Here is a 25,787-nt window from a genome sequence, read left to right as displayed (position 1 = left end):
ATCCCAAGACCCATTTAGTTTAACCAGGTCAGTAATCTTCCGTTCCTGGTTTTAATTCCATGAGTAAATGTGTGAACATATAAATGTTTGTGTCGTTCGACCAAATATCTGTTTTATGTACTCATCATAATCTGTGTGTATACCATTCCATTCTGAAAATCAGCACGTAAAAGGTTAGTGTAAATAATTAACATTTAGGGGGAAAGCCACTGACTCACATGGATTTAAACTGGTTGAAGTTTGTGAATTAAATAGAATTGCTTCATCATCTATCTAATTTTCTATTCTAGATGCGTATTAGAATTTATGGTTTTGTCTCATGCCTCGTCTCTTTCCTGATAAAAAATTGGTACGCATAAACGAGCTCAATAGAGAAGAATAGACTAAGTTGCTAGAATACTAGCTCATACGCAGGTTTATGGCTTTTTGCTTCTGTTTCCTATATGCTAAAATTGACTCATCAGATCGCGGCCTTTTGTTGAAAAAAAAAAAAATAACAATAAATAAGTATGCTAGTTTACAACAGGGTGATCATGGTTTAGTCTTGAAACTGAAATGAAAAGTTTACCAAATTACTAGGACATAAATGTGGATTCATACGCTGTAGTTACTCTTCTTCTCATCTTGTGGTCTGTGCCCCTTTTTTTTTTTTTGATGACCAGGAAACTATCTTTCTTTCTTTCTAATAGAATATACGAGTAACCACACTCACTGTCATGTCATTTTAATTCATAGAATAAAACGTAGTCGCTGAATGTTCTTGCCCTCCATATATATGTTAGTTTGACTGCGTGTATCATTGCTCTTTTGGTTGAATTAGCGAGTCTGTGGTCTCGAGCAGAGGTTACTGATTTTACTGAAATAAAGATATGTAGAATGTGTGACTATGTGAATAGCTTTGTTGTTCATCTGAATTTTCTTTCAAATGGTTGGAGTGGATATTTTATCACAATTCTTAACCAAAGTTAGCATGTAAACTAGCCTGAATATGCTTTAACTTAAGAGAAATGACTACTTCTTTTAGGGAAAGGATGGATGTTCTCCTTTATGATCCAGGTTGTATCTAAATATCATGTTGATAATCTATAGAGAAAAATAAGAACGTGGCTTGAAAAAATGTAAATGGCAGTGGGTACATGTTTTAAAGTCTAGACCATTTCGGCTTGTTGTGATTGCGATCTTCCATTTAGACAAGTTTGTTATAAGTATGTTATTATCCACACTAGTAAAGGTAGTAATGGATTTGTTGAGGAGCTGTTCAGCTTTTACTTATGAATGCATGAAATTTTTTTTTTTTTAAGGAGCTTTGTTAATGAAAAAGCCATCTCTGTTTTTTTTCTTTATTTATGAAAATATTGGAGTTCCCTTTTCCATTCTTCTAGTTAGAAGTTCTTGAAGTAATGTACCTAAGTTCATTGGAATGTGAAGTTTATTGGTTAACAGTTGGTAAATGTCGTTAGTTTCTCTTACTACTTTTTATCCTTGGCTAACTGTCATCCTATTCTTTTTGGATTAGAAGTTGCAATCTGCGTTTGAAAAGTTTTAAGTATTTAAGACGTGTTTTAGAATTAACTAGCTGTATATTGCATTTCTCACTCACTATGTTTCTTTTATTAAGACTGCTTCTAATTTCTTTTCCTCCTTTCTTTTGCATGAACGCACTTGGGAGAATATTGGAGTTATGGCAACTCCAAGTTCAGCCCGGAGTTAGGAGCAAACATTCACAGCAGTTTCATTCGAGTTAGCAGTCCTACCCCGTTCGTGTCTCGAGTCTCCGTCCTTCTTCCTCTCTTTAAAATTTCACACCTTCGCATCAGTTTATATGTGTTGTTTATATCATTCGACTAAAATTTTGTGAACTTGCTATTTGTACATATGCAGTACTTGGTTTGTGTTTGGGTTTGTATAAACCGATCAAGGATGATGGTAAATTTAGTCACTACTTTTCTCTCTCCCCTTAGATAATTAATCTTGGCTTAGGCGTGTTACTAGAATGATAATCGCCAAATAATTCTTAGCTTTTGTTTATGCACTTTCAGGTTAAAAAATAATTTCCAACTAAAGGAAATTAATTGGATTTTTTTTTTCTTTTTGAGTTAATTGCTCATCAAACTAACGTTTCTTTTTAAATCCATTATAACAAAAATGAGCGATTTAAATAGGGGTTTCAAAAGTATAAGATGCATGTTTTATGGGCAATCATTTTCTATTTAATGCTAACATATGGAACAGGTCAGATTCGTTAAGTTTAAATGTGAAAATTATATTCGGGCCCGAGTAAAGTGGCTCAAGTTATTTTACGAGAGCTATAAGGTAAATATTCCATTTTATATAAACGCATACATATATATACTATCTTATTTTCAGTAATTCTTTAAATCATCTTTTCATCACGTGTATACATATATATTATTTCCATATCACAAAATAGCTATTTTTAAACCATTATATACTATTTTTCATAGGATATAAATATCGCACATATACATTATTTTTCTAAAAAAAATATGCATTCCTAATCCTCTCATTTTATACTATTGCATACAAAAATATATCATGAATATATACGTATATGTTTACATCTCATGTATACTAACTACTGGCTCTACAATAAACATATACATGCACTATTTTCATATACATATATATCATATATACTATCTAATTCTTTTACATATTACATATTTGTACATTATTTTATTATAAAAAATATGCCCCTCTTTATTCTATATTATACATACTATTTTTATATAAAATAAATGTCATACATATTTTCCTCATGCATACATTAACATTAATTACTTCCTTTATAAATATGCATTTACTCACATAGTTATAATTACTTTAAACCCCCCTTTTTATACAAATAGTTTTGAGAGAGTAGTTTCTTCTCCGCAATTCTTTAAATAGGTAATATAAATAAGAAATAGTTAAATAATCTCCCTCTAGTGTTTATTAAACTAAGTTTAAAGACCGTCTTCGGATAGGCTCTGAGGGATGCTTAACACCTTCCCCTCGGGGTAAATAAACCCTTACCTAGAATCTTATAGGTTTCAAAGACTAAAAATAAAGTTTTTTTTTTTATATTTTTACAAATGGTTTCCTAATATTTCCCAAAATTAGGTGGCGGCTCTGAAAATTTGCAAACCAGAGGAAACATAGTCATAAATTGTGAACTAGTTTTAATCCGTTAAAAATAGGGCATAACAGACTTCATATCACAAATGTCTGTATGAATTAAGTCTAAAGGATTTGAATTCCTCTCAATAGACTTATAAGGGTGTTTAACAAACTTAGATTCAACACATATTTGACATTTTAATTTATTATACTCGAATTTAGGCAATACTTCTAAGTTAAACAATTTCCGCAAGGTTTTGTAGTTGACGTGTCCTAAACGAACATGCCATAAATCATTTGACTCTAATAAATATGACGAAGCTGGAATTTTATTAATACTGTCAACAACCATTACATTGAGTTTGAAAAGGCTCTCTGTGAGGTAGCCCTTTCCAACATACATATCATTTTTGCTAACAACAACCTTATCAGAAACAAAAACACATTTGAAACCATTCTTGACTAATAGTGAAGTTGAAACTAAGTTCTTCCTAATTGTAGGAACATGAAGAACGTTGTTGAGCGTCAACACCTTGCCGGAAGTCATCTTTAGGAATATCTTCCCATATCCTTCAACCTTGGTTGTTGCAGTATTTCCCATGGAAAGCTCTTCTTCGGGTCCCGCTGGAGCATACGTAGCAAATGCTTCTTTGACCGCACAAACATGTCGAGTGGCTCTGAAGTCAATCCACCACTCTTTTGGGTTTCCAACTAAATTGCATTCCGTGAGCATAGCACATAGATCATCAATGTCATCATTCTTTCCCACCATGTTTGCCTGATCTTTTTTCTTATTTTTCTTAGGGGCCCGACAATCTGGAGCCTTATGTCCAGCTTTCCCACAATTATAGCAGTTGCCTTTGAATTTTTTCTTGTTTTGTTCCTTCCTCTGTCCTGAAGGCTTCTTCCTTTTCTTATTCTTTGGAGCAGCTTCCTCAACGATGTTTGCTCCCATAATCGTTGAATTTCCACGCGACTTCCTTTCGACAACTTTATTGTCCTCCTCAATCTTCAAGCGAATCACAAGATATTCCAGCGACATTTGTTTGTGCTTGTGTTTAGATAGTTTTTGAAGACTCTCCATGAAGGAGGCAACTTCTCAATCACAACATCCACTTGAAATGCCTCATTAATTACCATACCTTTAGCAATAAGGTTATGGATAAGGACTTGGAGTTCTTCAACTTGGGTTCCAACAGTCTTACTGTCCACCATTTTGTAGTCTAGAAACTTGGCAAATACAAATTTTTTTCAAGCATGCATCTTCAGTTTTATACTTCTTTTCAAGTGCAATCCATAATGCTTTTGATGTTTTCGCAAAACTGTAAACGTTGTACAGATCATCCTCTAAAGCACTAAGGATGTGCCCCTTGCACAAGAAATCCGAATGCTTCCAAGCCTCAACAACCATGAAGCGCAGATTTTTACGGCATTCCTTTTTCAGGAACAGGAGGATTTTCGTTTGTGAACGTTTTTGCATATCAAAAGTGGTCAACCAATAGAACATTCTTTGCTGCCATCCTTTGAAGTTAATCCCAGAAAATTTTCCTGATTTCTCTCTTAGGTGCCATGTCATGTGCAGCAGTTGAACAGCTTGACGATGCAACAGGAGTCGCTGCAACAATCTCTGTTCCGGTAGAAACATTGATATCCTTTTCTATTGCCATATCTTTTCTTTTCTCTGTCAATAGTTGGCAAACAGTTTAATCAATGGTGAACAAAATAGATCAGTGAACAGTGAAGATTTATATGTTCAAACTGTTTCACAAGTTAACGATGAAGTTTTTTATGTTCTTTAAATCGTTTCACTCTTATGAACTTTAATAATCCAACAAAGTTTTTATGTTCTTCAAATTGGAGTAGAAATTTCAAATGGAGTAGAAAATCAGAAGGTTTTAATCTCCAGAAATAGAATATAGATTAAAAAAAAAATATATAAATAATTTCCTTAAGATTGTTATTAATCTATATCCGAAAATATACTTAACACAAAAACTAAAAACTTCAGAAACAAAACTAGTATCTGAAAACTTTTTATAAGAACAGAAACTGAAAAAGTGTACAAGAATTAAATCGAGCCCACTGAATACACAGTTTGTCCTTAAGGAAATTATTCCCCTCAATGTACCCGAGGTTGTGGAATATATCCTCCTAGGATAGAACGATTTACTCACCATTATAGCGGTACTGCAAACTCCGGCGACAGTATACATGAGAATTAAAAATTAAGTAAATTTGGTCCAAAAAGATTATCAATCAATCAAATCATTTGACCAAATCCAAATCTGAATCCGAATCTGAAGGCGCGAGGGGAGGTACTTTTCTCAACTCTTTATGACCTAGAAGATGTGCTTCTCTATATAAGTACGAGAACTTTCCTTTCCACCACCAATATGGTAGAAATGCTTCATCCAAAAAGCAACAAAGGAACAACTCAAATTTTTCATTTTTCCCTCCATATTATCTTCGCTCCATTTCCCATTCATCTAACACTTAAAACCCAACAGTATCTGCTTTATTTTTGGTCTATCATTGGACAAAATGTGGAAATCTAGAAAGAAAATCTTTAACCTGCTTTCGAGTGTTTCCGCCCTTCGTCTAAATCCACTTTGTTTTTTATGCTAAATTTAATTTATTTCGTCAAATAAAATTACTCAATTTGGCCAAGTTTTTGAGAAGTTAAACTATTATTTTCCAAAAAAAAAAAAAGCTCTATAGAGATTTGAAGTGTTAATAGAGATTGTTGTTTAGAAGCTAAAAAGGTAATTCCACCCTCAAGCACTTTTGGGATTTTGAACAAACACATTGTTGTTCTAATATTGCTAAAATTGTTTTTCGAATTGGTTAGCCAAATACAAATAGTTAAATATTCTCCAAAAGTAATTTTTCGAGGAGATTGTTGTTTAGAAGCTAAAAAGGTAATTCTCCCCTCAAGCATTTTTGGGATTTTGAACAAACACATTGTTGTTCTAATATTGCTAAAAGTGTTTTTCAAATTGATTAGCCAAATACAAACAGTTAAATATTCTCCAAAAGTAATTTTTCGAGCACTTTTAATCAAAAAATACTTTTATAAATAAACAGATTTTAAAAACTTGATTAAACAGGCTATAAGCTCATTTTAAATATTACCAGTAGTCTTTTTCGGAAGATGTAGTAGGGAAAGGAAATGTAAATTGGAAAAAAGAAAATAATAAATAAGAGAATAAAAAAAGTCAAGAAGTGTAAAAAGATGGAGTCTGGAACCTAAATGACCCAAAAAAAAAAGAAGAAATGAACCAAAATACCCCAAGAAAAAAAAGTGAAACGAAAGTATCTTTAACGCAGCTTTTTTATGCGTTATATAAAAGTGAATTAACGTCCCCCGTTAAAATCCGTTACCCGAATTTAAAAAAAAAAAAAAACTAAATTACTTTTAGCGCGCTATGTAACCAAATTGGCCGTGTCATCTATTCTTAGTATATCCATCATTACTATGCAAAAGTTTCCATTCATTACTATGCAAAAGTTTCCATTTCTAAAATATATATATATTTTTTGGTAGCAAATCAAACTTCCTAAAATATTTATAACATTAATTTTTTCTAAAATATTTATAATATTAATTTATTGTTCTGATACCATAAGAACCTTTTAACAAACTTTTATTCTCCTATCTTTGATATTTATGAAAGTACATATTCTTATAAAAAATATTTATTCTCTTATTTTTTGATAATTATATTTTTAACAAATTTTTTAACCTCTTGATCATCGACTTGGTGCTCCCTTTTCTTAGTTAGTGTTTGTTTAGCTAACTCTAAAAACAATCGAGTCTATGATCTTTTTACCACCGACAAAAGTAAACAATTTTCTATTATAATTGAGTGTTGATTATTTAAATACTCATGCAATAAAAATTAATTCGAGATACACCTCTTGTATTTAAAAATCGAACATTTACACCAGTTATACTATGAAAATCATGCACATACACTCTCTATGGGCTATAGTCGTAGCTAAATGTATTTATTAAAACATAAATTAAAATTATAAATAACACAAATTACTTAATAAAATATACCAACTATTGTTATTAACTGTCTCGCACATTAAGCAGCAAGTTATTTTATTTATATTGAGTTATAATATTCTATTATATAAGAATTCCTCATCTTTAGTTTATTTATTCTTCCGCTTTAAAATTATTTAAAAATTATTATTCCGATAAATTGTCATTTGCGTAATATTTCTTAAGAAATTAAGTTTTTTGTTTGAAAATTAGGAATACATCACTATAATTAGGATTTTTTAGATTTTTTTTTTTTTTTTGCCAAATGCATTAAAATTCTAGTTATCTTTCTATTAAATACTCATGTAATAAGAATTAATTCGAGATACACACTTGTATTTTAAAATCAAAGGTAGGATTTTCACAGTATAAGTGGTGTAAATGTTCAATTTTAAAATAAAAGGTATGTACCTCGAATTAATTCTTATTTACATTAGTATTTAGTGTAATTAATCGTCACTTATAATCAAATTATTTATTTTTATCGGTAAATAGATCTTAGACTTAGATTGTTTTTAGAATTAGCTAAACGAACATTAATTAAGAAAAAAACCAACAAGCCAATGAACAAGAGGATAAATAATTTGTTAAAAGATAATTATTAAAAAGTAAGAGAATAAATACTTTCTATAAAAATAAATATTTTTCATAAATATCAAGAGATAAGAGAATACATACTTTGGTAACAACTTGCTAAAAGATTCTTATAGTATTAGAAGATAAATTAATACTCCCTCCGTTCACTTTTACTTGTCCAGAACTTTGCACATTCCTTAAGAATAATAAATGAAATGCATAATTTATCACGATATTCATATTAATTGATGTAAATTTTTAATGGACTTGAAAATGATTTAAAATGAGTAATTACTACTATGGGTAAAATAGGGAAAAAAATTATCTTCTCTTAATATGCTAAAAGTGACAAGTAAAAGTGGAAATATATTTTTAGAATACTGGACAAATAAAAGTGAACGGAGGAGTATTATAAATATTTTAAAAGATGGAAACTTTTGCATAGTTTTTGAAATGGATACACAGTTGGATGTTAGTTAAGTAAATTCACGGCCTGCATAGCGCACTAAAATAGTGCGTTATGTAATTTAGTTTTTTTTTTTAAAATAAAAAAAAAGAAAATTCAGGTAACGGATTTTAACGGGGGACGTTAACTCACTTTTATATAACGCATAAAAAAGCTGCGTTAAATGCACTTTCGTACCACTTTTTTTTTCTTGGGGTATTTTGGTTCATCTCTTCTTTTTTTTTTGGATCATTTAGGTTCTGGACTCTAAAAAGATGATCTCATGAGATTAGCACGTAACTGGAATATATTATATCCACCACCTAAGTTCCTTCTCAAAAAAAAGAAAAAAAAAAAGAAAAAGAAAAAAAAAAAAAGCATCAGTCCCCAGTATAATACTAATTTGGAAAATTGTGAACCAATTATAACCCAACTTGTGTTTAGAAACCAAGTCATATTTCACTTGCATTGGCATCTCTGAACTAAACTATTAAAATACCACATGCATTTTACTGATGTATCTATCTCATGACAGAATCTTCAAGCAACAGTGTTATTCAAAGTTTACACCCAAACAACAAAAATCAAAGTGAAAAACAAAACAAAGATTCTGTTGATTTTGTCTTGGAGCTGCAACTTGTTTATTCAATATAGCTTTGGATTCATCTGTTAATCATAGTAATATTTTGTGCTTGCAGTTTCGGTGAAACTCTGATAAAACAAAGCACGCCAGATAAAATACCATTTATATGCATTTGACATAAAGTGGCCTCGTGAAATTTTTATCACCGTTTTGGTGTATATATATAAAATTACTGATGAAGCAATATTCTGGTTAATATAACATGGTGTCAGTGATTAAACTATTTTTGTATCTATATATAGTACGGCTGTATATAGCAGATTATCATGTATCACTGCACCAGAGACAAATTTCAATGATTTTCTTTACTTGAAAGTTTAACGGATAAATATTTTTAAATTTCAAAAGACATTATGTGCCCCCAGTTTTTGTTGCCATCTAATCATGTCATCTATTAGTTGTTAATTGTTATCCCTCGAAGAAGTGGTTTCGTTTGAGTCTCCAAGGGATCGTTTGGTTTGTCATATTCAGAAAAATAATTTCAGCATAATATAGAGAACTCACTCCATCCTAATTTATGCGTTAAACTTTTTTTAGTTTGTTTCAAATATAAAGCATCATGCCTTTTTGTTTAAAAATTATTTAACTTAATTCTTATTTAACTTTATCCTTAATAAACGATTTATAATCATATATAGTTATGACTTATTATAGGCTAAAAAAATTAATATTGTTATTTCTTTCTTAAAGTTTATATCTAGTCAAACACCCTAGCCAGAGGCGGACCCACATGGAAGGGTGGGAGTGCATGTGCACTCGTTAGCTTCGGAAAAAATTATGTATGTATATGTGTATATACCTTGAGAATTAGTATATCTTTAATTGTGCACTCTAACAAACGAAAGTGTCTTTGGGGCACGTTGATCTCAACTGGTGCTTCCCTTGCATGTCACCGGATCGAACCCGAATGTCACTTTTAATTATTTTTTTGAGCCTATTTTTAGGAAAACAATGTGTTAAATGAGCTGCCCCAAATTCAAACTTGCACTGTCAACACATGTTGCACAACCTTAGCCACTGAGCTATCTCTTTCATTTGCTTCACCGTGTAAAATTTTATTTATTACACGTATTTGACTTATATACTTATATTTTCGCAACTGCTACGCAATTAGTGACCGGTCCGACACGGTATTATCCCTCAGTCGTCATTAAAAGTTTTGTTGGCGTTTATGTTAAGATAATTGTGTCCCCGTCGTCTTAAAATCCCGGGCCCGCCTCTGATCCTAGCATTAGTCGGGAAGGAAAATTACATTATTTAGTTGGGTATAAGAAAAAATAATTGATGCATAAGGTATGCGTATACTCTATCCTCCTCAGATTCACTTGTGGGATTATACTGGATATGTTGTTGTTGTATATGGATAAGAGTAATTAAAAGCAACTCCGCAAAATAATTCTTTATTATTACTATTCATATATAAAATGAAATATAGAATTAAAGTATATGTATATGTTAACATTATAGGGATAAGAGTAATTAACGACGAAAAATCTTAAAGCAAGCAACTGCGCAAAAATATATCTTTATTTTATTCATTGCTTAGTGACTTGTATTATTACTCACAAGTCCATTAACAATTTTATATATCATTATCTCGCGTAACTAGGATGAATTAGTATAACCAGACGACCTAATTAGAATTATAACATCAGTGACTATTCCTATGTTCCGATTCATGTGACGTTTTTATTTTATTAAGAGTTATTTTAATTAATCTTAAAAGTACAAAAATATTACATAAATTAGGACGGAAGAAATAACAGTTTTAACTCCACCACAAAGAAAAGAAGAAGAAAAGGAATCTTGAAATCTAAGCCCCCGTTTGGTCATAAGACTTATTCATTTAATTCCGGAATTTTTTTTGACTTTTTTTCGGAATCAACGTTTGGCCATGAGAATTTCGAATACAACTTGAAGTTGTATTCCGGAATACCAAAAGCTCAAAAAACTTATTTTTCAAATTTTTTTCACTTTTTTACAACTACATTTCACTAAAAACTACAATTTCAAAAACTATGGCCAAACACAACTCTAACTCCAATTCCAATTCCAAAGTTCTAAAAAAAAGTGAATTTTTTTTGATATCTATAGACAAACGGGCCTAAAGTTGCTTGTAAAAGGACTTTACGATATGACATTATCCAAGACCAGAGGCGGATGGAGCATTATAAGTTGGGGTTCAAATGAATCACAAACTTTCGATGTGGTATACAAATTTATATGTAAAAATTTATTAAATTTACAATAAGTAGTAGATATAAACCCATAACTTTAGAAATATAATGATTCAATACTAAAAAATTTAAAAGATTGAACCCCAGGAGTTTAAATCCTAGATTCGCCTCTGTCCAAGACGCACGGACTAATTGACGCTTTAGACCAGCTAGACAGCTCCTATATATATATATATTTCTTTTTTTTAAGTTTTGGAGATTGGGGTTAGTGATACTTTTTCGATACGTTAGCCACCGGCATTTGTTTACACTAAATTAACAAATTTGACCTTCACAATTTTGGTTTAAAATATATACTGGAGTATCTTTATCTTTTAGTCATAAGTAAATAGTAATAAATATGTATATCTTATGTTTGTTGGCTTAATATAACAACACATATAGATGAGATACTCTCTCCCTCACTCATTTTACGACACGTATTTTGTAGTCTGTCCTTAAAAAAATTATTTCACATACCAAAAGTTTACCTTTTATTTCTTAAACTTCGTATTAGAATATTTTATTACGCTTATTTGATGTATGCATTAAGTAATAAATACATGAATGTATTTGCACATAAATTTTAAATTTAATTAGAATTAATTAACATATATTTTTAACTTATTAAATTACTTAATTAAGACATAGATATTCGATTCAAATAAATATTTAAGGGTCGTTCTAGTTAAGAGGTAAGTTATTCATGTATTTAATTCTGCATAAGTTATACTACATCTGGTAGCTAGTTAGGAGTTAAGTTATTCAGGTATAAAATTAATATGGTGTTTGGTTTGCAAATTAGAAAACTACCTAACTAATACATGTATGGACTATAAGGGAATCTATGTATTATTTAATACAGGATAGACGATGGCACAATTAATACTCTGTATAAATAATCTCTGCATAAAATATATAATACTCACGCTGTCCCAATTTAAGTGCCTTACTTTCTTTTTTGATTTGTCCAAAAAAGAGTCCCTCTTTCTATTTTTGGTAATTTTTTCGATCTCTATATTCTACATGACAAGTTTAAGACCACAAGATTTAAATGACTATATATATCTTTAATTTAAAACCACAAAATTAAAAAATCTTTCTTTGTTTCTTGAATTTTATATCAAATCAAATTAAAGCACTTAAAATGGGATGAAAGAGTATAAATTCCCTCACAATTAATTCATATATTACTAATACCTGCATAACTTTAACCAGCTAATAAATCACCTTTTAATCTCTTTAATCCTTGATTTTGCATGTTGGGCTACTACTGCAACATCCAGGGGCGGTCCTACGTGGGAGCAAGTGGGATCAATTGAACCCACTTGCTCAAAATTTTTATACTACTTATTTATGGAAATTAATTTTCGAAGAACTAAATGCAGTATATTAACGAGGATTGAACCCACATGACAAAAGGTGAGGCGCGGCGTAATGGTTAATGTGGGTTCATTTTGACCATTTTGAGGTTTTGTTATGAACCAAAATAAACAGCGGAGGTCGAAACCCATTACGTTATGCCTAGTATTGCTTTCACGGTGAGTTACTATCGGGGACTTTAGTTTTTTTTTTTTTTTTTGAACCCCCTTGCACGAAATGCAGGCCCATTTTTCACCCAACATCACAATGCCCAAAAAAGAAAGTAGAAGCTTTTTTGGGGCTCTGTCCTCTGCCTGCCATAAAGAAGCCAGTAATGTAAAGCATATAGGCTCCATCCTACTACTGGGGTACTGCCTACTCAACCTAGGCCTCTGCATTTCCGCAACATTTCAGGTATTAAAGGGTCGTTTGGTTGGAGAAAGTAATTATCTCGAGATAATAATGACTCAATTATAATATAAAAAATAAATAATGATAAACTTATTTGGTTAGTAGATTTTTATATTGGTAGATGTCTGAATTGAGATAAATTTTTAATTTTAACTTTAACTTTATCTTTCTTAGTTGCAGTTTGGCCACGAATATTTTTACTTTTAACCAGAGTTAAATTTCAGAAATTATGTTTCGCCATAAAATTTTGAATTTGAAAAATATAAAATATTGTTTTCATTTTTTAACTTCAAATTACTCACAAAAATTAAAAAATAACTTCAATTTATATTCATGGTCAAACACAACTCTAATTTTCAAATACCATTTTTACTTTGAAAACAAAAAATACTTTTTACAAATTTTTACGATTTTCATGGCCAAATGGGCCCTTCAAAATTTTGGTAGAAAAGCTTCAGAAAAGAACAAATGGTTTAACTGTCATTGTATCCCAAAATTGTTATCTAACATAGAGTATGATATCAATATAATACCAACACAATTATGATATAAACAATCTTGAAATTGCTAATCCAAAATAAAAGATTGTGCCAAACATGAAATAAAATTATTCTATAATTTATCTCAAAATTATAATTCATCATCCTACCAACCAAACGACCCCTAAAAATAGTACTTAAAAACATAATACGGATATCCCGGAAAGTAATTTTGGTAGTAAGTTACGTCCGGCATTAGGATCTGAAAAAGCTTGAAAAACAATTACCAAAGACAAAATACTGAAAAAGGATGATAAAAAGCTTCGATTCATTCTATTCAAGACAACAGCTGTTTACAGGGGGACCAAATAAATCTCTCCACCATAATGTACATCTTTAATACTACTATAAACTACCCAAAATTATGCCAAAAGCTTACTGCTAATAAATCTTTTATAACAACATCTCGATTATTTCATCATATACATTTTTATCAGTACAATATTGGGTAACTCTGCCCACTAAAGATGAAATAGACAGGATGCTAATAAATCATTCACTTAGATATATTCTTGTAATCAAGAATACATTTTTGTTTACACTTACTTGTACAGCCAGCCGATGGATCTAAATGTTGTGATTTTGGTGACATAAGACAGACAATAAGGTCAGCAAATGCAGCAACTATGTACTTATGTGTGCTTTTCGGATTTAGCGTAAGATAACACATTAAAAGTTCATGTAACGAATCCCAATTGCCACTTATATCACTTAATCCACGCGCTTCCACCATTTCTTGCATTGATCGTCGAAAATCCAAATAAGGGTCGGGTGAGTACGTTGGAATCGCAATGCTTCCGTCTACGACGATATCGGGTTCTGGTGGTTCCACGGAGGATGACGTGGATGCTAAGGAAGAAGACATTGACGATGATGATGAGTCGATAATAGAGTTAGAATGGCCTGGGGATGAGAAAAAGAAACGTTGGGAAGCGTAAACTGTGGCTAAATCAGGAATAGTGGCTAATTCATAAATATAATCGGATTCATCAGGGATAGTGGTGGAGTAAGTTGATGATGATGTAGGATTGGAGTTGTAGTCTAATGATAAGTCGTATAGGGAGTTGAAGTTTTTAATGGAATTGCAAAAATGCATACTATGATGTTGCTGTTGTTGTTGATGTTCGTTATGGTTGGAAGATTGTGGTGGCAATGGACGTTTGAGTTTAGTGAAACAAAGATTAAGGTTTGTTCCAAGTGTTTTTGGCATATTGTTTGGGTTGATGAGAGATGTGAGGGAAATGGGAAAGCTAAGGAAGAAAATTTGTTAGGTAAAGTGTAGAGTGAAGTGAAGCATAAAGTAGAGAGAAGAGTGGGGAAGTCTAGACAATATATATATTTTAAGATGTCGTAAAAGTTAGGGTATGGATCATCTGCCCCTAATTAAGTGAGGTTTACTTGTGTTTTGTGTTTACTAGGACTTTCTCAGACAGTCTTTTACATTATTTGGTTTCTTTCACAAGTCTCAACTGTTCTTCAACTTTAATTATATGCATTAGTATCAAGTTGTAAAAAATTTGGCTTGTTTTAATTGATGATGATACGTATAATTAAAGAAGTTGACATGTTTTATGTGATTTATTTATTTACGTAGTGAGAGTTTGAAAACATGCACAATTTTTTTTCCCAAAATTTAAACCAAAAGTGTCTTATAAGAACAATATATCATATGTTCAGGCGTTAAACTAGATCGAACATGCCATAATTCGATTGACTAAATAAAATTTATTGACAAGTTTAAGAGACTGTTGACGTATTCAACCTTTTTAACTTATATCTACTAATGGGGTAATTAAGGAATTTTCACTCATCATATTATATTACTATATTGTAACATGTAATGTGTTTTATTTCCCGAAGATTTGATCATTTATTTTATTTTACACTAACACTGTACTAATGATGCTAATTTCACCATTTTCTTTTTTGCCTTAAAAATTTGGGTAAAACTAAAAGCAAAATTGTACTGGGATCTTTTCTACCTGTAGTTATAAGACTTATAGTTGTAACTACCAAACATGTATGATGCACCTAACATAAAATCCATTATTTAACCGCAGCAGTTAATTTTGATAGATTCATAGCTAGGTCTAAATAAGGTCAAAGAAAATTATTAGATTCTTGCTAATAAAGTCAGTAGCGTAGCACCCTATTCATACTTTGCAACTTTATGGAATTAAATATCATATCGTAGAACCCGCATCTGGTTAAATGATAACTCCTATGATTTTGCAAAGGTCATTGTAAGAATAAAATTTTATTCATTTGTAAACCTTAATTAAATGAAGATGAACAACTTTGCAGCATTAAGAAATTTACAATACGGACCAGTTTATAAGGAAACAAAGATGGTTGAAAGTGGAGCAGAGTGACGTTGGGCTTCATATTGTTTAAGTTGCAAGCAATGTGCACATGTTTGCTAAGCTGTGTTCATATGCTCACACCAGGCTAGCAGGTCTCATGATCCACTCTACCAATTTTCTAGTACTACTCCCTCCAGATAAAAAAAAAAAAAGTCCACTTAGCCATTTGCACACCCCTTAAGAAAATACTAACTCCTACACAAAATGAATAATTTGACTAAAATACCCCTAATTAAATAGGCATTGGGATTTGATCATGTAACACTTAATAGGGGTAAATATGGAAAAACAAGGTTAATTGTTTCTTATTTTGCTAAGTGGACTCTTTTTTTGATCCAAGAAAAAAAGGCTAAATGGACTCTTTTTTTGATCTGGAGGGAGTATTATTTATTTTCTTTTTTAACAATTTCATTTTTCTTTTTATTGACTTAATTTGTAGCCGAAACACATTTGTCTGATTAAATTAAACTCATGTTGATAAGTCCACTAAAAATGATTATACGCTTCATTATGTAAAAGTTTTTGTTTCCAAATTTAGAACTTTAAATTATAAAAAAGAAAATCTCTAGAAGAGAAAATTATGAGATACTTTGTTAAGACGTGTGAAATCCCACCAAATAAAAGCCATTTATTTTATCCCCAATGAGAAGAAAACTTTTTTTTTTTTTTTTTTGAGTTCTCATTCGGTATACGCATTGGAGTCAGATTATTCTGGATTCACGCTGCATTGGGCTTATTCAAAGAAAGCTCTTCATATCAAGCATTTTTTCATCTCTCGAACCCAAAATTCTCTAAAAGAATAGCTCCATTTGTTGCACCACGTACTTTTGTGCGGTAAACTAATTTGTTTTTCGTTACTAGGAGAAGGGAGTTATGTGGTTGGGGATGCTAGTGGTCATTGCCGGTCCAGCAGAGTAGCAAAGATTGGAAATTGAAACGTCAATTGCGTATGATTGTCTCATAACAACCCCATCACCTTAAGCTCCCGTTTGACCATATATTTTGGGAGCATATTTTAAACAAATTTTTATTTGGCCATAAAATTTTGACAGATTTTGAAGGCAAATTTTCAAATCCCAAATTCGACTCAAACCTATTTTGGAGCCAGATCTATAAAGCCTTGTCAAAACTTTTAAAAAATATCCAAATTTTTATATTTTATAAAAACACCCAATTATTTATGACCCAACTAATTCTATCTACCATATTCCTCTATTTAAAGCCGTATCTACCATATTTTCACAATTAAAGCAGTCTCTTCTATAAAGTGAACGAGCTAAGCTAGTTACTACCGTTGTTTCTTTTTCTTGAACGGATGTATCTTTATATTGTAATTTGAATTGTAGTAGCTAGTAAGTGTGTTATTAGCAATTGTTATTAAAATATCACGTTTTGCATAATTTGGGATTAGCAAGTATGTATGTCTAGTATGGTTGGATAGTCTTGATAGTTTTAAGAACTTATGGGTATAAGTAATGTTTCATATTTTCCAAAACAAAAAGTGAAATATGTTTTGAAAAAGTATGGCCAAACACATTTTCAAAACTTGAAAAACTTCACCCAAATCAAGTTTTTCAAATTTTTTTGGGAATGGCCAAACGCTAGCTGAGTCCTTCTCCTGCTTCACCTCCATATTCCCCCCGCCCCCCTTCTTTTTTTTTTTTGGATTATTTTCTTAAGAATGATTGCAGGTCAGCAAATTTGAACTATTATATATACACTACTGAAAATTTGCTGTTGCACTGATATTTTCCAATTGAAAAATGTTCCCATTGAATGTCAGTGAAAAAAAAAACCCTAAAAAGTAGTGCTTTCACGTGAAAAAAATAGGAAGTTCCGTAGGGAAACTGTTTTTCACCATGCGGTTTTTCAGTGAGTTGGTTTGGTGAATGAAGTGGAAAAAACATATTTTATGACACAAATTTCCCACTGAATGTTGGTGGGAAAGACCTCTATTTCTAGCAGTGGTTCCTACATGAAAGATGGAGAGCTGCAACAGTTAGTTTGAAATTCCAATATATCTCGTACGCTATTGAAAACATAATTAAGTAGATAATATATAAAATTGTGTTCTCTACTTTTCTCTAATAGTTTAAACTTTTATATTGATAAAATGATCATATATTTTTATATATGCTATCAGAGTAGACAGAGATTCTGAGTTCGAGTCTCATTGTCACTCATTATAAAAAAGAATCAGGGTCGCGAATGAAGGACGTATTGAGAATATAATTAAGTAAATAAAAGTGAGTTTTTTCCCTAATAACTTAACCTTTAGATGAAATGATCACATCACTACAAGAATGACTCTCATCAATCATTTTTGCACTTTTAGTATCTGATTTTACATTTTTCTACAAAGAAATTAGTAGTAATATTCAATAACGTTGTGGTTAAAGATGATATATATTGCTATTTGAATATTAAAGTGGGATAGATCCAAGATGAAGACGTACATTAGCACACAACAAAAAAGAAGAAACTGTATTGAGTGTAAAATATATTTTGCTTAATCTTGCTTTCAATTCATGGATATTGAAGAGCGAGCAAAAGGGGTAGTAATTAAATCAATTACCCTTTCTTAACTAATAAAGCAAGCAAGGTCAAATATGAACGTTAGAAAGGCAAATCTTGTAAAGGAACTCACAATTTGTAGCCAAATTAATTTTTGGAGGGAAATATCAAATCTTGCTTTCTTCACATAGCCATCAAGGCGTGCCAACCCTAACAGACAATTCCACTTTTCTACCATCTCAAAGATTACTCACTTGTTGATAGCTTCCTCCATGTGGAACAAAATTTATCATTCAACAAACCAAGATAGTCGTTGGAAACAACTTATGACATTCAAGAGAGAATTGAGTGATAGCTCACTAAAATACGACCGGTGTCATTAATTAAACAGTTAAATGAAAGTTTGAAGTTAAATTATTTTTAAATATAAAAATATGTTAATTCTCTTAGAATGGATTAATAGGGAAATTGTGACACGTACGTATTAACAGATGTCCACCTATTACAAACACATAATTTTGATGTAACGGAACCTCGTGAGAAATAACCATTGTACCAAGATATCATTCCTTAAGTATGAACCAACATATAGATAACTAATTAGGGATGGGAATATCATAGTTTCACGTTGGCTGAAGATTTAAGTCACTCATAATTTGGATTCAGCATCCAATTTTTATGTAGGTCTATGATCATAAATAACATATTCGGTACAAAAAATTGGTCCACGCAGACAATGGCCTATACACAATGTAACATGATACGTTAGTGAGAAATCCACTAAATATCTATAGAGATATTTAATTGTGAATCCAATTATAATTGTATTAACTTGAGATTGTGTATGGGTGAAAATCGCACCTAACACGTGGACTAACATATAGTTGACACGTGTCAGTTAAATATAATGGCGTAGCAAGATCAGTTAATAACGCCGAGCACGGCATTGATGAATAGGTAACTGATACTGATGATATGGTCAGCAAAAAGAATATCAATGAGAACAACATACAATATCTTCTTAATTACGCATTAAATGGAGTCAATACAGTAACGGCGAAAACGGTTTCTGACAGCAAAAATCAAGGAATTAAATGATCATCATTAATTCAACAATTAATAATGGCCGTTACATGCATCCAACGGGAAAGACACCAGATAGGACCAAATACCTATAAATAGAACTTTCATTTGTATACCAAAGGGATCGAATATTGACTGAAAAAATAGATTATTCTTGATTACTTTCTACTTATTATTATTATCATTATTATTATTATTATTATTATTACTCTGATTCTCTGATGATCAAGCTCTTGTTCATTCTTGGCAAAGGAGAAATCCATTACTGTTATTCATCACAATTGGCATAAGTTTACTTTATTTATTTATTCTTTATCAACCTTTAATAACTTGCTTGTGTCAATTCTACCATTTTATCAAATTGCTACCAACTGTAGTTAACCTTATTCAACTTCTTAACTATTTGGGCAAAGTACGATTTTTGACTCAAACAGTTTGGCGCCGTATGTGAGCAAACATAAGTGATGAATTTTCTCCGGAAAGACATCATATGCCGTTTTGGTAATTCCGAAGGAAATTAGTTGTAATAACGGAACTCAAATCATGGGAACAAAAATCACCAGCTTTCTCGACAAACTCGGGATAAGAAGAATCAGGCGTTCACCATATCATCTATCCGGCACTAAACAACAAGATTGACAAACAAGACTACAATCAACATTTTTAAAAAAATAAAAAAATGTGAAATGGATTTGATTAAACTCACAAACGACAAGCGGGAAGGTACTACAATGATAAAGCTCAAGTACGGAAACTCAAACTCGGGGACTTTTTTTTTTTTTTTTTTTTACGATCGATAACCTCAATAACCGAGATCCCGAATGAAGGCAAGAAGATCATTGCCAACAATTGCTGCATAAGCAATTTGAAGCTTTATCATTCCCAACAACAGGGATACATTCTTTACTCGGGCTTCATCCCGACTGGAGTTTCTCGGGAAGGCTCTTAATGAGGTAGTGAGGCAGTAAGTAGGGTATACAGGCATGGTACACATGCTACATTTCTTGAATATTCATACTTCACACTCAAACAATGGGGGACTATTAATAGGGACTGCTAGTCATCTCGATTAAGACCTCCGAACGGCGACATGTATGAAATGTATTTATTTCGTCAGTGAAAATTGCAAAATTCTCAAGAGTACAGTACCTTCGTAGTACTTTTGTTTCGATGATTAGTATGGTTTCGAAGTCGTGACTCTGACTGGTTAGCAAACAATTACGTTTATAATACCAGTCGGATATATAACATAGTTAACATTGCACAAACATGAGCCCAATTCATGGAGCAATTATAACTCCGGTTAGTTATTGGTCATGTAAAGAATGATTCAATTCCGTCAAATTCAATTTGTAAAGCTAACAAACCCCATGGTACAATGAAAATGAGAAAACATGCTCAAAATATGATTCAAACAAAAAGTTCATTCAAACAAAAAGTTCATTCATTTAAGACAGAGAAAGTACAATAGAAAGATACTCGGAAATACTAAAAGTATACATGGATTAACTCTTCTACTTAAAGATAGCAGGAATCTAAGAATCAGCACTGGTGAGATGGCGGAAATCTAAGAATCAGCAATGGTGATCATAACTTCAAGCACCAAGATTAGAATTATCTAATGACACCACGAACCAAATCAGCACACACTTTTTCAAGATTCTTCATGTTCTTGGAGGAGAGAGCGATTTTAATCCCGAGAATCCTCTCCGGAATCTTCTAAATCTTCAAGACATGATGATGTAACTTGAAGCTCATTAGTGGTAGCATGAAGAGATGTGATCAAATTAAAACCTGGAGTGAGAACTTCCTCAAAAGCCTCTTTCTGAGATTTAAGGATATTCACATTACATTGAAGGCTCAACAGCTTACACCGGGAGTAGCAACGTTCACGAGAAGCTTCAACACTTCTAAGTCGATCCTGAAGATCCGCATAGGATGTGTTCAATACTTGTATTGCGTTATCCCGATGCCGTAACGCATCAACAACATCTTCCAGGCGCAGCATCAGAGCAGCTTCAACAAAGTCGGAATCATGAAGCAAGCGCATGACCTGGTAGAAGCATCTCAGAAAGGTGATCCAAAGATAACTCCGCATGACCAGGAGACATTCCTGATAACGGTAAAGATCCCAAAGAACTTTCCTGGTAGAGATGGTTGACACTTCTCGGAGACGCACCCCTTACCAAAGACTCGGGATGAGGTGGAGGAGGAGCAATAGAATGACGAATACCAACTTGAACCTCATCGTCATCATCTTCTATTACGATTAACCCCTTCTTTTGTTTTTTGCTCGAGGGTCCAGGCCTTTCTAAAGGAAGAGTTGAGGGAAGAAACCTTAAACTTCTCGAAGTACGGATGACATCCCGAGAAGACTCCAACAAACCCATTATCTAATCAAGAATATCTGTAACCTCATTCGGGTTAACAGGATTAGGCGTTGGGTTCCATGTTTTCGGGAAAATATTGTCGGAGGGGTGATAAAGTAAATCTGTTCAAATTTTGATAAATCGATGCAATTGATCCACATCGCTGGAATCAATAGAATCGATTATGTTACGTTCTCCACGGGGAGACAAAAGGATCAAGCCACCCGGAAAACAAAAGGAATATACAGATGGATCAGATGATCCAAGGTCAAAGGAAGATTAGCCTTACTAGCTAAATATTGAAGGCAATAAAATAATCGCCAAGTATCAGATGCAATTTGGCCGACACATACATTGTATTGGTGGCAGAATTCTTCAATAACAAGAGGAATGGGTAACAAAAATTCAATAAGAAAAGAAAAAATAGGCATTAAAGAAAAACCATCAACATGGTGATGGAGTTTTATCTCGTTGTCAACAGCAGAAATGATATCAGGACCTAAGTTGCACTCTTGAGCAACTGAGGTGATATTTTCAGGAGCAATAGAGGAACCGACGTCCTCTATAGGAGAAGAATGGTGAAAAACTCCAAAATTATTGGAATAATCCGAACAAGTTGGGAGAAAGGCATTAGTAAAAGTCTCCAGTTCAAAAGGGTTGGATGGAATTCCAGAAGGATTTTTGTTAGAAGAAGAAGACATGGTGTGAGAGAAAATATGGAAAGATTGCAGAAAATATTGCTTACTTTAAGCGATTTGAGAAAGGAAAGAAGATTGTATGATATTTGATCAATCATTCACTATTGTGTGATATTTGATCAATGTTTCACTTCCTTATATAAGTCCAAAAGAGGAGTACGAAGAATTGGAACTGACGGTTCCAATAAAAAGTAGCCTTTATGACAGGTAATTATGAGTCGTTACGCGAATCGAAGAGACTCATCGAAAAAATAAACTATCTTTTCAATCTAAAGTACGTTCTATTTTCCCGCGAAAACTCAAGTGAATCCACGGGAACTGAACCATTTCACCGAGAAGAAGAAGGGGCTATATACATATATGGCAGCAGCTCATGTAATGAACATAAATGCGAAAATGAATTATGCAAGCATAAATGCGGAAGTACAACGCCATAACGGCAAGACAATGAATACAAGTGTTACAAAAATTATTCAGATTCATGCAATTTAATTGCATGATGATCCTTCAAATACCAAATGTGACAAAAAATTCCGATCTCTTGATATTCCCGATTCAGTTAATATCATGTTCTTGAATTTCGATTCAAAAATCTAAATTAGGGACTAACGGGATTACATCAAGTAGATACTGTTGCCAATATTCATAGAGGAAATCTTTATTTCCAAGCGTTTGGAGACGCCGAGCATGTATAAGCTCCATTCACCAAATCATGTAAAAGAATTGGCAACATAAGGTACTTTTACCCTTTGTGTTTCAAGATTTCTTTGTGATTGAGTAGCAAATATATTGATTCGATTTTCTTTTTTTACAACGTAAAGCAAATCTCTCATTATGAGTAAGGCTCTTTTTTTCGGCATTACGAGTGAAGAAATTTATTCATAATGAATGAGATGTTCAAATCATCTTCCCGAAAATATTTGCGCCAAAATTACAAATCTTCTTACAAGTATTCCGAGGTTGAAATTCTGGAACGGATTGATCACCCGGGAAAGGTTTTAACCAAAGGAATCTTACAAAAGGTTTATCATAAAAAAGAAAAGACGAAGTATGGATAAACAAAGTTTCATTCATTACAAGTCAACCCAAAACAAAATTCTTATAAAAACAATGGCCAAACACGAGCAGAGCAAAAGAGAAACGATTAAATATTGGGAGGAACAGAAATGTCGGGCGAAGAAGTGGAGGGATTAACATTTTCCACTACATTTCCAACATCAGAATCAATTGCTTGATTCCGATCCGGGACTTCAACGGATACAGGAGCCTCTAAAATGATCTCAGTATGATCATCATAAGATGGATCCTTCTTTTCAAAAATCAACCCATTACCTGCATCCTTGGAATCACTTTCCTCCTCAATATCTTCTTCGTCATCTTCCCCTTCGGCATTTTCATTTCCAAGCATATCACCAAGAAGATCACGAGCATCTTTTAGTTTTCGCTCAGCAATAGCGAGGGCATTAGCATGATCAAATGAAGCAAGATCAAGGCTTTTTAGAAAATTGAAGCGAGTTTCAAGAACAGCCAACAGCATTTTGCTTTTCCACGGCATGGTCATCTTCCAATCGCTGAGCCTTCTGCTTACATTTGTCTTTCCGGTACATGAGTTGCCTCCCGCGATCTTGCAGATTCTCGAATTTTCGCAAAACTTTTGTAATAAATCTGTCCTTCTTCCCTAGTGAAATCTTTATTCCGAGATCTTTCTTAGTATACGCCTTCTCCATAGCAGCTATGTCTCTCTGATTTAAATCAATCAAAGCTCTAGTAAAATTCCCAGAATCTTGAGTGCTTTTCACTTGTAATGATTTAAATTTGGCATCAAGCTCGCCGTATTCGGCATTCCGGGAAGATAACATTTCTCGGAGATTCCGGATTTCATCGCTTGCTTTCTCAAATTTAGTCCCCACTTGCATGAGTTTCATTCTCAAATTGCCGATGGCCGTATCCTTCTTGAAGATTTCTCCTTTCAATTTTGGAAGGTCAGATACTTGGTCTTGAAGGCGCTTCACTTCAGTTTTAGCTTCGTTTAACTCCTTATCGGAGCGAATTTGCTTTGCCTTTAAAGTTGACAATTCCTGAGTTAGAGCGACGTTGTCCTCATTGAGCTTGTCAATATGTTTGGATTCACCCTCAGAACGTTCAGGACTTCCCGCTAAGTAAGTCTGAGCCTGTGAACACATTATCAAAAGTTATTGCTCATAAAAAAAATCTAGTGGAAGAAAATGTGCAGAAATGTACCTGGATCATAAGCCCAAAAACAATCATGTTCATCTGATATGTGGGCATATCCTTTAGAATGGCATGTTCTTTTGGCCCTATGAAACTATTGGCAAAGGTGCTCATCACATGGGGATTAGCCAATAAATTTGCCTCATAAAATAAATTGAAAGATCGAATGTGATTAATGGTAAGAGGGACAAAAGACTACATCCACTTGACTGCGGGATCATCAACCCGAAGAGCTTCATCACCAGGGTCAACTTCATGCGAATGATTATCTTCTTGAACAGGTCTTTTTCCTTCTGCATGATCAGAAGCTCGACCTGAAGGAACAACAATAGTGTACGGGAAGGTTTTAGCTTTGGAGGAACTAGCAACCTCTTCCCGAGTAGCATCAGCTTCAGAAACATCCGCAATATCCACCCCGACAGCTTCAGTCTCGAAGATACTAGCGGTAATTTTGCTTTGAGCAGATGTCTTGGCTGGTGATTCATCATCAATATTCACCACCTCATGGAGAGTGGCCGATGGATCCTTTTCATGAGAAGGAACCTCAGGAATGCCAGTTAACTTCTCAAACTCCTTCATCGGAGAGTCCTCTAGGATATTGGTCACATCAATAAAAGAAAGATTAGTTCTTCTTCCTCTCCTCAAAATTAAAGATGACTCTTTCTCGGAATCAGTACTTTCGGATCCGTACGTACCTCCAGTCTTCTCAATCTTAGAAGGACCAGAAGAAAATTGTTTCTTCAGTATCCTCTTTTTAGAGACAGGTTCCGCCTCTGCGTCCGACCTCCTTTTAATAATAGAACGGATATTGTCTAATGCCGAGTCTTCATCGTTTGGAAGAATCAAGGCCTTTGACGATGTCTTTCTCTTACTGGAATGACCTGGCAAAATGAGGACAATAAGAATAATTGTGGTTAGAAAAAGAAGATTAATAAGAGGGAATACCTTTACTCTTTCCGAAGCCATCTAAAGTACGAATGCCTCGTTGCAGAACTATTATTCCCAGGTTCTAACACTCGCCAAATATCGAATTACTGTTTCCGTAAATGCTCGAATATTCCCCGGAACATTCAGCTCGGAATTGGACGCTCTTGCATTCCATTTTTCCGAAAAGGTCGTGGGATCGCTACTCACTAATTGGCGAGTAGGAATGAACACAAATTCT

At 32.9% G+C, this 25,787-nt stretch overlaps 1 protein-coding gene across 1 annotated transcript; it reads right to left on the bottom strand.

Moving 5' to 3' along the window:
- Window positions 1-13,763: 13,763 nt before the first annotated feature.
- LOC132029310 (transcription repressor OFP12-like) lies at window positions 13,764-14,646 on the bottom strand. Its single transcript, XM_059418618.1, has one exon. The coding sequence runs from the start codon at window positions 14,571-14,573 to the stop codon at window positions 13,860-13,862; it is 714 nt and encodes a 237-aa protein (XP_059274601.1). The 5' UTR covers window positions 14,574-14,646; the 3' UTR covers window positions 13,764-13,859.
- Between the last annotated feature and the right edge of the window lie 11,141 nt (window positions 14,647-25,787).

The sequence above is a fragment of the Lycium ferocissimum genome, chromosome 1 (genome assembly GCF_029784015.1).
Source record: "Lycium ferocissimum isolate CSIRO_LF1 chromosome 1, AGI_CSIRO_Lferr_CH_V1, whole genome shotgun sequence".
Lineage (NCBI taxonomy): Eukaryota > Viridiplantae > Streptophyta > Magnoliopsida > Solanales > Solanaceae > Lycium > Lycium ferocissimum.
Note: the sequence above shows the minus strand (reverse complement) of the source record. Positions and strands in the feature narration are given on the sequence as shown.

What these genes read in the sequence shown, in the direction of transcription:
- LOC132029310 (XM_059418618.1), bottom strand. Translation starts at nt 14,573, where the DNA reads ATGCCAAAAACACTTGGAACAAACCTTAATCTTTGTTTCACTAAACTC.